This window comes from Hipposideros armiger, unplaced genomic scaffold, assembly GCF_001890085.2.
Source record: "Hipposideros armiger isolate ML-2016 unplaced genomic scaffold, ASM189008v1 scaffold_394, whole genome shotgun sequence".
Lineage (NCBI taxonomy): Eukaryota > Metazoa > Chordata > Mammalia > Chiroptera > Hipposideridae > Hipposideros > Hipposideros armiger.
In genome coordinates this window covers 1,131,230-1,143,746 of record NW_017731744.1, presented here as the reverse complement: position 1 = coordinate 1,143,746, position 12,517 = coordinate 1,131,230, and the positions used below count along the sequence as shown (strand labels likewise).

General features: G+C 34.5%; 1 protein-coding gene across 10 annotated transcripts in view; it reads right to left on the bottom strand.

Annotated features, from left to right (window-relative positions):
• Positions 1 to 12,517, bottom strand: part of ZEB2 (zinc finger E-box binding homeobox 2) — a 132,558-nt gene that overhangs the window by 32,076 nt on the left and 87,965 nt on the right. For all 10 annotated transcript variants that reach the window (XM_019663534.1, XM_019663528.1, XM_019663529.1 and 7 more), the window contains 2 exons: positions 12,469 to 12,517; positions 7,488 to 7,559 (listed from right to left, as the gene is read on the bottom strand). The exon at positions 12,469 to 12,517 is cut by the window's right edge and continues 209 nt beyond it. In XM_019663534.1, the coding sequence (XP_019519079.1) occupies positions 7,488 to 7,559; positions 12,469 to 12,517 (121 nt within the window). The remainder of the gene's footprint in view (positions 1 to 7,487; positions 7,560 to 12,468) is intronic.

Below are 12,517 nucleotides of genomic sequence, written 5' to 3'. Positions count from 1 at the left end.
AAAAAAAAAAACCTCAGGTCAAATTCTGCACAAAACAATACTGACTAAAGAGAATGAACACAATTATCTTAGTGGCTATTAGCAAGTAACAAACATTTTATTATTTGCTTATTTGATTGTTATCCGGGGCAGGAAGAAAAAAAAAAAGATATGATTCCTGATGTTAGTCACTGACCAAGTGAAGGAAAAATCTTTGACAGCTGTCATCATCATTGTATACAAACATTATAAATACTACTAAATCATGTCCTACATTTAAAAAAAACGATGCTAGATAAAGATAAAGTGAAACAGAAAACTAAGTCATTCCTTCTTAGTTTTCATAATTTAACCTCAAATGCATTGTCAGAGAAGTGAAAAGAAACTTGTTCCCACAACTTATCTGGGTAATTTTCCAAGATGTCCAAGGAATTTAATTGGCAAAGGCTCTTAAAATTGACTGGTTAGCACTTCCATTTATAAATTTGTTAAATATTGTATTTTTGTTTTCTAGAGAAGAAGTTAATGAGAAACCAGGGTGAAGGGAGAAATTAGTTCAGAATGCATTTATTTCTTAATGAATCTAAAGGGTTTAAAGCTTACTTGTAGATGCAAACAAACTGGCAAAAACCAAACAAAATATGGTGAACATCTAATATATATTAGGCTTTGTAATAGATACTTTAAAAATACTATACCACTTAATCCCTACAATGAGACTTTTTACACAGGGAATCGTTATGTCCATTTTACCGATGTAGAAATGAAAGCTTATTATATATTCAAGTTCAAGTAACTAGTAACTGGTAGAGATAAAATTCAAATGTAGTTTATTTGGCTCTAGAATCTGGAGCATCCCAAAACAACATTTATCTTTCATATGTGAAAGCACTTATATGTTATTCTTAAAATATTGTAAGCATGTGTAATGACTACAGTTAGAGTCAATGTAGTTACTCCTTGGACAATAGTTTTCTTGCATTATATAAGATTAAGAACTGAGGCCTAAATTGGCCTAGCCCCGTTTCTGGATGCAAGGTGCTTTTCTTTTCCCGGTAAAGGAAGCAAGGATGCAGGTGGTTATTAATAACCCTTTGTAATTAGAGGAGTAGATTGTCTGAGTAAATATAACTTTCACACTTTCAAAGAGGAAACAACAGGGGCCTATTTGAGTCTTGATATGCACATGGAACCACATTCATGCTAATGATCACCATGCACCTAAGACAGATCATTGTTACTACTAGGAGAGGCAAACTCATGTTTATAATGCTCCCAAGTGTTTCCATTTCCCTAATCTTCTTGGAAAATGGTTTTTCTCACACAGTCTGAAAACTTCTACATATTAATTCATTCTGAATTTGAATTCTGATTAATATCTGAAAGATGTAAGGTTCTTTGTAAAAATGCATTCTTTGTCTTATGTGTTAAAACATACAATTTTCTTTCATTTTTAAAACTTTAAACAAATGTAGACACATTAACTGCAACGTGGAAAATTATTAACATAAATCAGGGTTTGCGGGATTTATGTTGTTATGAATCAATTTTGCTATGCTACGAATCTAACTTTGTTATAAAAAAGAAGTGATATCTAAGGCTGTTGTGTTCCTTGCCTTTAACAAGTTCATTTCAGGAAGTTAAATCCTGGTTTCACTCTCTGAAGAGGCTAGACTTAATTCTCTGCACAGGGAATGTTTTTCTTATTGGGGCTGCCTTCTCAGAGTCTATTTCCACCAAATATTCTTTCATTCATTCATTCGTCCATTCATTCATTCAGTTTACCAGTCAAAATGAGTACCATTTGTGTTCATTGTTATACTGGGCACTTGGAGGCAATCAAGGAATAGTCTTTTTCTTAAAGCAAATATTTTTGGGGTACTCACTAAGGCCAATATAAATATATATATATATATATATATATATATATATATATATATATATATTATATTTAATTACCTCAACAGCCCTGTAAGGTAGATATCATGATCCTTTATCTCAGTTACATAGCTAAAGAAATCTCTTGTCTTCATGAAATTAACTAAGTGAAATAGGTGAAAACAATATAAGAAGAACAATTCAATATGCTAAAATTAGTTTTGTGCACCTGAAGGCTGTGGGATTTCAGAGAAGGAACAGATTGATGTGGTTTGAGGTGTTCAAGGATGACCACCTTAAGGAAACGGGATATGAGCTGGCCCTGAAGAACAAAAGGGTGGGTGCAATTTGGATGACTGGAGGAAAGGGAGAGAGAGATGAGGGTCTCAAGGAATAGCATGGGCAGAGATTCAGATGGGTATAAATGTAATTCCTCTTTGATATTACTAAGGGCTTTGGTCTGACAAGAATGGAATACCGTTGGTATGAAATGGATGGCACAAAATGCCAGTGAAGAATGTGGATTTTCCTCCATAGGTACTAAGGTGCAATTAAGGATTCTGAGAAGGGAATTTGGTCAGCGAGAAAAAGATTGTTGGAAGAATATGATCTGACAAAATAGAGAAGGGCGTGAAAGCTGGAGACCAATCAAATGTAACTGTCTTTCTTGCCTCAGGCTAGAAAATTAGTAGAGGAAATGTCTAGTTAGTTATTTCAGGCCACATGTCAAAAATATGTCAACTTGGAAAGATGGAAGAGAAGCCAAGTGTTACTCTGTCTCTCGTTCACGCTCTCATTTCTTCAAAAGGTCTTTCTGACCTAGACCATTTGAGGATCTATGGTAAGAAAGTGAACATACCATTCCTGTACTCAAATAGCTTACAATCTAGTAGGGAAAAACATACATGCAGGTGAATAAGTATAATATTAGAGGTTGAAATAAATTTTATAGAAGGAACGAGTGGTTAATCCTGAGTGGGAGACTGTAAGATGGCTCCCTGGTGGAGATGGCCTTTAGGAGTGTGGATGATGCTATCAGGCGAGGAAAGAATGAGTGGCTTTCTAGGTTGAAGGAAAGCCATGAACAAAGGGCAAAGGAGTGTAAATGGTAAGCAATTTTTCAGAGCTGAGGCATATTCTGGGAAGTGGTATTAAAGGCAAGATGGGGTTAGGTCATGGAGGGTGCCAAGTCAGCTCAAACCCCAACTCATTCTGAAAACAATGAAGAACCACATAAGGTTGAGTATGAAATGGGGTGGGGTATGAGTTTCAATTATCTACCTGCCCTAAGTGTTAGGAAAACAACTTCAAACTAACTTTGTTAGTGTGAAGAATGTATTCAAAAATTTAGGGATTCAAAACAGGGGGCTTGGTTAACATGATATTGTAATAGCTCAAATGAAAGATGAAGATTTAAATTAGGATAGGGAATAAAATGGTAAATAAAAGTGATGTACATTATTTATGACAGTAGAATTGATAGTACTTGATGACTAATAAGATAAAGTATGTAAGAGTCAAAAGTGTGGTGAAAAACCTCCTGAGGCAAAAGGATATGTCAGGTGATTGAGAGTTTATCCCCAAATCTGCCACCAGCTATCTGACATTTTTTACTCCTTCCTCAACTATCAAATTACAGTTAAGGGATTGTTCTGCTGTGTAACTTTTTTTTTTTTAATTGGGGAACAGTGTGTTTTTTCCAGGACCCATCAGATCCAAGTCAAGTAGTTGTTTCAATCTAGTTGTTGAGGGCGCGACTCAGTGGCCCATGTGGGGATCAAACCAGCAACCTTGGTGTTATAAGCACTGCGCTCTAACCAACTGAGCTAACCAGACACCCCTGCAGTGTAACTTTTAATTTTAGAATTTTGTGAGTCAATTAAACCTTCCCACTACTTCCTATAGATTTAAACTCAGCAGAAGATACTAGGAAGGAGATACTTTTAGATTCTAAATGACTATCTGTTTATACAAAGTTAGTTAAATTTTACTGTATAATTTTTGTAGATTTGTAGAATTGAGGAAAAACTTCAGAGGTTTTTTTCATTACTTTTAGCTAGGAATGAAATTTGTGTGTTGAGTATTTAGAGAAAAAATATTAGAAATGTTTTCATTGTCTCCCCTTGACAAGCTAGTCCAGTTAATAACAACACTTGTTCTCAGAAAATTTGTTTAACTTGTTTAAAATTTATCTATTCCAATGTCTGCTGGTTCTGCTTTGATTAGAAAAGAGCAATGGTATCTGATATTAAACAGTTCCATTAATAAAGACATTTATTGAGAGCCTATTCATTTTAAGGCACTCTTATAGACAATATGGTAGCCAAAGAAACAATCCATGCTTTCAGAGTTTGCAATCTAATTTGAAAAAGACAACACATTAACAGCACACCATAGCATCTATGGCAAGGTTAGCTAGTTTGTTCATAAGAGTTTACTGGAGGCAGATACGTTTAAGTTGGTATGGCTACAGAAGAAGGTCAGCTGGATCTTCATCAGAAAGACTTGGATGAAGAGAAAGATATGGTCCATTAATAAGTAATTTCAACTTGAAAAGATGTCTCATTTCAGTTCCACATGTCTTTACCAGCTACAAATTTGCTAGAGCTAAGAAGCAGTAAGCTTATGGTTGGGAAGAGATATGTATTTATTCTCTAAAAGGGCAGAGTTATAAACTGAGGATCAGCAGTAAATTCTTAATGACCAAGTCCGGTGTATTTGCTCAACATTTTATCACAATTGTAATTATTTGCATGTTTTGGTTGAATTGACCACTCTCTCCTTTTTGGAATTTTCTTTTTTTACATTCTGGATGTTTAATTATTCTTCTCTCTTACAATCTTTTTTTTTTTTTCTTTCAATGAATTTGTCTTTTCTCCTTACCCAGCAGGAACCCTGGCCTCAGCTTTCTCCTTGTCTTAATAAACACACACTCTCAATTGTAAGTCTCATAGTCCCAAGATGTTAAATATTACCTGAATATATTTGCATGACTCTCAAATCTCTATAACCAGCCCTGACTTCCTGGGTTTCATTTCCTCATTTCCAATGGACATTCTCATATATATTTGTCTACCTTTTATATGAAAATACTTATGTCTAAAGACTAGCTCATAATCTGCTCCCCAAAATTGAATCTTTCTTCAGACTATCTGGAAATGGCAAATATTGCCCTATTCTATACATGCAGATGTGTGATCTTAAAGCCATTTTGACTCCATCACCCAGATAATCAATTGGTTGTTAAGAAATCATGTTGCTAATTTCACCACTGTCACCACTCTAAGACAAGCTTTTTATCATTTCACACCTGAATAACCACAATGACTTCCAGTTGGTCTCTCAAAGTCTGGTTTTTCCCCATAGAAATCATGGTAGTTTACCATGGCCCAAACTCTTTTGATACTTTACATTTTCCATCAACTGGCTTCAACTTAAACGTCCAGCTTCATTTCCCATGAATTGCCTCCTAGGACCCTCTGAGTCAAGCCAAATCCTTTTACTGACTCTCCTCTGAATAAATATCGCAGTTCCCTTCTTTGGCTTACATACTCCCTCTTCTGCTAGAAAGCCCTTTGTCACTCTTCTATGACTATTTAAAGTGTACTTAGTTCACCTCCTTCATGAAACCTTTCCTAAACACTAACCCCACAGGATCCCTCCCACTTCTATAGTTTGAAATAATTATGGTTCCTACCATATGTTGCATATTTATCACATATTTTCACTTATTGTTCATAAGTTTTTCTTCAGTGTTAGTCTCATCTTCCAAATTAAACAATAAATGTCTTAGACTTCCTGACCCATCTTTCATCACACAAACACACAACAGTGAATTAGAAGGCACTCGATGAATACTTTTTTATTTATTTACTGACCGAATACATACGAACCATAAGGAACAGTAAGCAGTATGAGAAAAAGGGATCTTAAAGCTAGGTAAAAAAAATATTCAAAATTGATTTTTACATCTCCTGAATAGGAACAATTTTGATTAACCTTACTTTAGACTTTAAGTCTGTAAAACAGCTAGGAAATTGTCACTTTGTGGGATAAATTTACTTTTGTGACACTTTAAGTGCCTATAAAGTTAATATAAATTAGCATTTATTTATGCCTGAAGTTTAAATTTAGTATTTATCTTTAAAGGAAACACGAAGCCGTTTTTGATCTCATGAATTGGGACGTTATAGAAAGTAACTAATTTATGGTATCTCTTTATTATTATGTTTTTATATGAAGTTATTTTGTCTTGTTTCTATTTTACATAGTGAGGATATTCTTGCAACATAGAATATTAAAACTAGAAATATTCTTAAGAAGTAACTAGTTCAATCTATTCTTTTTTCAGGTGTAGGAAGTGAGTTCCAAAGAGGGAAACTGACTTGTCCAATGTCACAACCTAGTTATTACCAAAGCTGTACCTAAAAATCAGGATGATTGTTTCCTAATTCTGTATCTTTTCCATAATCCCATATTGTGCAGTTTTATTTTTGTACCTTAAATTGACGTTATTCAAATGAAAGAAAAATTACAATAGTTTTTCATTATTTCTCTTATTTTACACCCAAGAAAGTGAATTAGTGCCTTGTAAGTTATTAATACGAGCATTCTAAATAGAAGCACAGCATGAGCAGTTTATTATGATGTGTATCCACATAAGGGAGATATGAACATCATCTTAATTATTTACATTTCTAAATGTTCATAAAACTGCAACTTTTTTTCATTGATGAGTTGAGTGGCAGTAATTATGTGACTTTTTTGGTTTTGTTTTGGAAGATAACCTTATATCAGGTACTATGCTAATATTGGTAATGTAGTAATAGGGATTGTTTGAAACACCAAAAATAATGAGGCTTATTCAGGAAAAGAGAGATAAGCATAGTGAGTCAATGTAAATTTGCACTGGTGACGTGAGAGTGTGAGAGGAGACACTGCTCGGTGTTTGGGAAAGACTATGGGACCTTCGCAAGTGTCCTGAACTCCATTCTATAGTAGCAGCAGAATAACACAAAACATCACTTACTACCTTCCTATTGTAACTTTTTAGCTTCATTGAAAAGAAGTGAAATTGTCAGTTCTTTGTAAAACTTGTCTACAAAACATTCTTTAGGGGGGCTAGAGGGCATGGAGAATTAAAGTGAAGAAAGTATATAAAGGAACTCAGATGATCAATTTTTGTGAGGAATGTTCATGGAAATTTGGTTTACCTTTCTGTAAAAAAAAATTCACAATTGAAATTACACCTTATCATTTGAATTCTCAATGACTAATAGAAAGTGGTGGCTAGAATAGGCATATTATATTCTGATTTTAAAATTATTTATGCCATCTTCTAAAATAAAAATGACTACCAGAAATTTGACAAACTCATACTTTGAAAAGACTTATTTATGCAGTTCGTTCTCAGCTTTCACAGGCAAATTAGGAGATTAAGAATAAAATATATGTTTACTGAATAAAATACCAAAATATAGAGTTCTGATTTGAAACAAAACAACAGACTTGTAACGTCTGACTTGTTAAGTCATGGGGATACAAATGGAAGGGATAGTGTTTCTTTCTCTGACTCACTAAATCCACATGACACAGGACAATATGTTTTTAGCGTGATAAACTTAACTTACCTGTACCATTGTTAACTGTGGCCTGGATCGTGGCTTCTGGCCCCATAGTGTCATAGTCTTCCTTCATTTCTTCTGTAGGGGAAAATTATCTTTAGCATTTGAAAATTGTAGAAAGGCTTACTATACTAAGCATGCCAACCAAAGGAACAAGGAAGATTTCTTTTAAAGGAAACAGAGAAAAGGCTTGTTGTAAACCTCTAAACAATAGCTTTGTTCAGGCAATTGAATGAATCCAATAGTGCTAGCTGCACAAGAACTTATTTACTTTAAGCATTACTGCAAGCTGTGAAAAACAGAGGTGTTTATTTGGGGCAAACGAAAGGCTTTTCTTCTGGTGGCAGTGCTAGTGACAAGCAGGGGGAAAGATAATATTTTTTCAATAAGAGTCAAAAGCAACTAAGTATTTGTACTTATGAAGAGGCACACTAGCTGCTATGCCTCCCGTAACCCTGGATGATTAGTAGCAAGTCAGAATTTCTTATTTTATTTTCATACTTTTTCCCCCTTTGGAGAAGCTATGATGGGAATAATCTATGCAAGCATATGTTTTTAGAAAGCTAATTCTACACATGAAAGCATGAAATGCCCAGTTTGTAAGGCAGACATCCCAGAAGTATTGAAAATATGTTTCACTGTTTTATGTCACCTTCTAAAACATTCCTTCTTTATTCCTTTCCCTGCCATTCCATAACTATCTTCCTTCCTTATTTATGCCCCAGTGGAGAATCATAGTCACTTTCAGATGAAAACCATATAGATATAACAACAGCTCAATGTTCTGATGAAGATGAAAATATGTAACATTAAAGATGAAGACTCATCAATGATAAAATGCCATTTTCTAAAATGGCAATATTTTAATAAAGGGGGAGTGTGAAAAATAGGAGAACTCTTGAATTTTCTGCTTACTAAATTGTAGAGTATGTGAGAGGGCAGAGAAGGGCAGCTGACAGTTAAAAATTCTCCAAGAAAGTGAAACATGAGCTTTTAAAAATTGTGTTTTTTATAATAACAATAGTAATAAGAAACAAACATGATCCAGGGTAAATTGCTCTCTGCGGTAAGCATTTTACTTAAAACAAGAGAAACTTTTTAAATAAGTCTCTGAATTCCCAAATTGATCCAATCATTCTTTGCTCATCACATTCTAGTCAGAATTATTTGATAGAACAAGTTCTAGCAAATGTTACAGCAAAATTAAAATGTATGCTTTTCAAGTAGTGTCCTGCAGCTTATCTGTTTATGGGTCACAGCCGGAAAACTTGGGCTTCTTAAGGGAAAATACATAGATGCTAATTTAATGCCACTGAACATCATAGTCAGAAAATTTAAAGGATATTTGTTTAAACTGTACAACCACTTTAAATTCACTCTTGGCTGTGGACTTCTCTCTTATTTAAGGAATACTTTCACAGGGAAATTTTGCATAAAATATTTAGAAGTTCAATACATAGCAATATTGTATCATCAATTGTAATAATTGATCGGTTGAAAGGCTCCCTCCTCAGATATTTTTATCAGTTGCTGCAAGGAATTGAATTAAGGTATTTCTGAGAAGTTCAGTACTAGATATAAATATAGCTTTTGTGTCTTTCTTCCTCACTCATCTCATGTGATTTCTGGTAGCTAAGAGTCAGAAGTATCATAAGTTTTCCATCTGAGAGATCAAGTCACTGAGGGGAAAACAGTTAACAGCATTTTTTTTTTTGCATAATAGTGGTAATGTTCAAGATTTCTGCTGCACTTCCTTCCTCATTGTCATTTTCTTATGAAAAAATAAAGAGAAGTTACAGTAGGTGGTGGCTTCCCAAATTATTAAATGCTGGGTGTACAAAGGTGTAGTCGGCACTTTGTGTGCATTGCATTCTGTAGTAACCCTTTAGTTATAACCCTCTTTTACCAAAGATTGTGCAACTGAGATGGTCTCACTTTTACCTAAAATGTACTTTGCTTCGATTTACTGAGCATCAACTTAAATTAAAAAAAAAAAAGGCAAGCTCAAGATCAATTTATGATGATGAACATTAAGACTTTTCAGGCATGCATTTGAAATACTATGTATATGCTTATTTAATTTAGTTGCACGTGAATCTATATTCAGAAGGACATAATATGTACTTTAGGAGTATCTCTTCTGAGTGAAGGGCAACGCTGGCTGTCTTTCTGCCTCACACCTAACCTTAAACATTTTCCAAGACACTTCTGACTCAGCATACTGTGTCTAAAACCACATAGTATATTTATTTTTAAAACACTTGTAAAAGTTTGTGTTTTCCAGTCACCCTTGGGATGAAGGTTTGTACAAATAAAGAGCACTTTCTTCCTTCAGATGAAGAATCCTTGAATAAGCAGAAAGAAGCCAAGATGCAGGTGATTTATTTAAGTCTGTGTCAATGATAATGATGTCATGGTTTCCAGCACACTGTGTCCACCCCATTGTGGGACGAAAGAATGTCAAGGACAATTCTAAACACAAAACTTTGATTGTGCTGGAACCGGAAAGGCACAGTAAGAACTCCACTGCGCTCTTCAGTTCAAAACCTGCATCCTGCAGACAAACTACAGAAAGCATGGGAGAAAGAGCAAAGGAGAGAGGCTTATCTCAGAGTAAAGCTATGTGCTGAGGTATGGTGGTAGACACTCAGGCACCAGGGATAAAACACTACTAAATAAAAAACAGCACCCGAATTAGAATTATTGTCTATATTGTGTGTTTTGAACAATAAAAGAAAAATATTTTATCAGAAGAAAAATGTGTTATCTAAGAGGCAGGATAAACAATGAGTAGTGTTTTAAGACCAATTTCTTTTCATTAGACATCAAGGCACCACATCAGAGCACTTTTGGAACAATAAAAAAAAAAAGAACAATAAATCACTACTAATCATTAGAACTAGACAGGTAATAGCCGGGTAACTTTCTTGGTCCAAATAGCCAAATGAGATTAGGGATTTACATTTTATTTAATTATTGTGACTCCAGAATGCTAGTTTATTTACCATAAAGGTAAGAGCAAAGAACAGCCTGTTCATTTGTGTCACAGGCACCATTAACCACAGGTGATAGCGGGGTTTGTAATGCATTCATATGGATTATTGTATATTAAAACGTTTGGAATTATGATCCATAACCAACGCAAAAAGCTGCCATGGTCAAAAACTACTATAGCTTGACATTGCAGTTTTGGCTGTTTTTCAATTATTGATCCTAATTTTTTTAAATTAAACTTTTTTTTTAGAAGTTTGGAGCAGTACATTTGTTATATCGTTATTAATTATTCCTGTAAGGGTGGAAATTCTAGTAATTGGTCCTTACCCTTGATTTCTAGATATTAAAATTTAAAGCATCAGAACATTCATTCTTATAGCCCTGCATATCTAGTTCATTAACAAATATGAATAGCTAACACCAGCTCATTTAAATAGTATGTCTTACATGAGTTCTCGCCACACTCTGTTTCTGTCACACTGCTCCCAAGAATCATTGGCTCTTATTATACATGTAAATGGCTATCATAAAAATAAAAATTTCATTTAAGATTGTTAATGACTTCTGCAGCAGTCAGACTTCCTTTAATGATCATCCTCTGCCCCTAATTAAACGTATTTATCTTTCAAGCATCTTTGGCTGAGTTCTCCCTCATAGTTGAAAATCTAAAACCTTAAGTCTTAATGGATATAACGATAAATGTTTATGTGTGGGATTGCTGAGATTCGAGAAACCTTCACCAAAAGCAAAATTGGAAACAGAAAGAGTACAAAACTTGGCACAGTGTGTAAGGAAAACGAAGAACAAATACACTACACTCAAACTGCCATCAGTCTTTTTTTCTTCTCTTTATCACATTTAATTTTCTTTAGTTAGGGGACGTGCTTTTATTATACCAAAACAATTACTCTGCCTATGTTTAATGTTTTGTAGTCTGCGACATCACAATAGCGTGCATATAGGTAGACTTTTTTTTATTTTCTATTAAAGTATAGTTGGCATGTGATAGGTAGATCTTGTGCCTGCTTATTTCCGTTCCCACTCACTTCACTTATTTATTAAAAAGCTACTGTTATTTATATTATAGGAGGAACAACAAGGTGGGGTAAATCATGATCGCTCTCACTGGGTCCTGGGAATAGAGATTAAGGAAGCATGAAGGTACATTAGAAGGGTCATTTAAAAAAATTTTACAGGCCACCTTACCAAATAAAGACAAGCAGAGGGAGTTTAGGGGAATCAGATTAATTCTCTTTTGTTAATCATCTCACACTTTAGTTAGGTTCCATCCTAAGTGAATTTTAGACCAAGACATTTTTCCATTTGCACAATGGCATCTGAAGTTCCACTCTGAACATCAATTACCTAATTTTTATTATAGCTGCTCTTGGACCATTTTTACATCCCCAGAGATTGCCACCAAATAGCGGGGATCATTATCAAGTACTTAGCTGTTAAATAATAAGAAAGCTACCTGACCAGGTAAAAGTGTGAAATCACATTTACACTTAAGAAGGGGGAATGATTAGATGGTTGAATTACAATAGGAAGTGTCAGACAGACACTGAAACTACATTAAACTGACAGCTATTTGGTTTATATTGCTACAGAGTTTCCACACAAAACTTTCAAAATTATGTTAGTTGTGAGTTTTTATGTTTGCTTCCATTTTCTATCCTGAAAGTACAGATCTTGATCATGCTATATCATTTGCACATTATAAATGTGGTGCAAATACTTCATGTTGTGTGTTTAAAATGTAGTTCCTATTCAACTTGCATAGAAATCGAAACATAATCCCTTCCTAAGATGTCAGGGCTGTAATGTGATAACACTACTATCACTTCATAATCTGTCACCAGCTTTGGTATCTTTATTCTGCAAGGGCTAGGGGAAGAAATATTTTAGTTATTTGGTTGTGGACGCTCCACTAGGTAGTAAAGATTAGTTTAAGATGGCACAAGACGGGGCCAAGTAGTTTTTTGACACTTACCTGGACCATCTACAGAGGCTTGCAGAATGTCGTTGCCGTGCCAGGTATG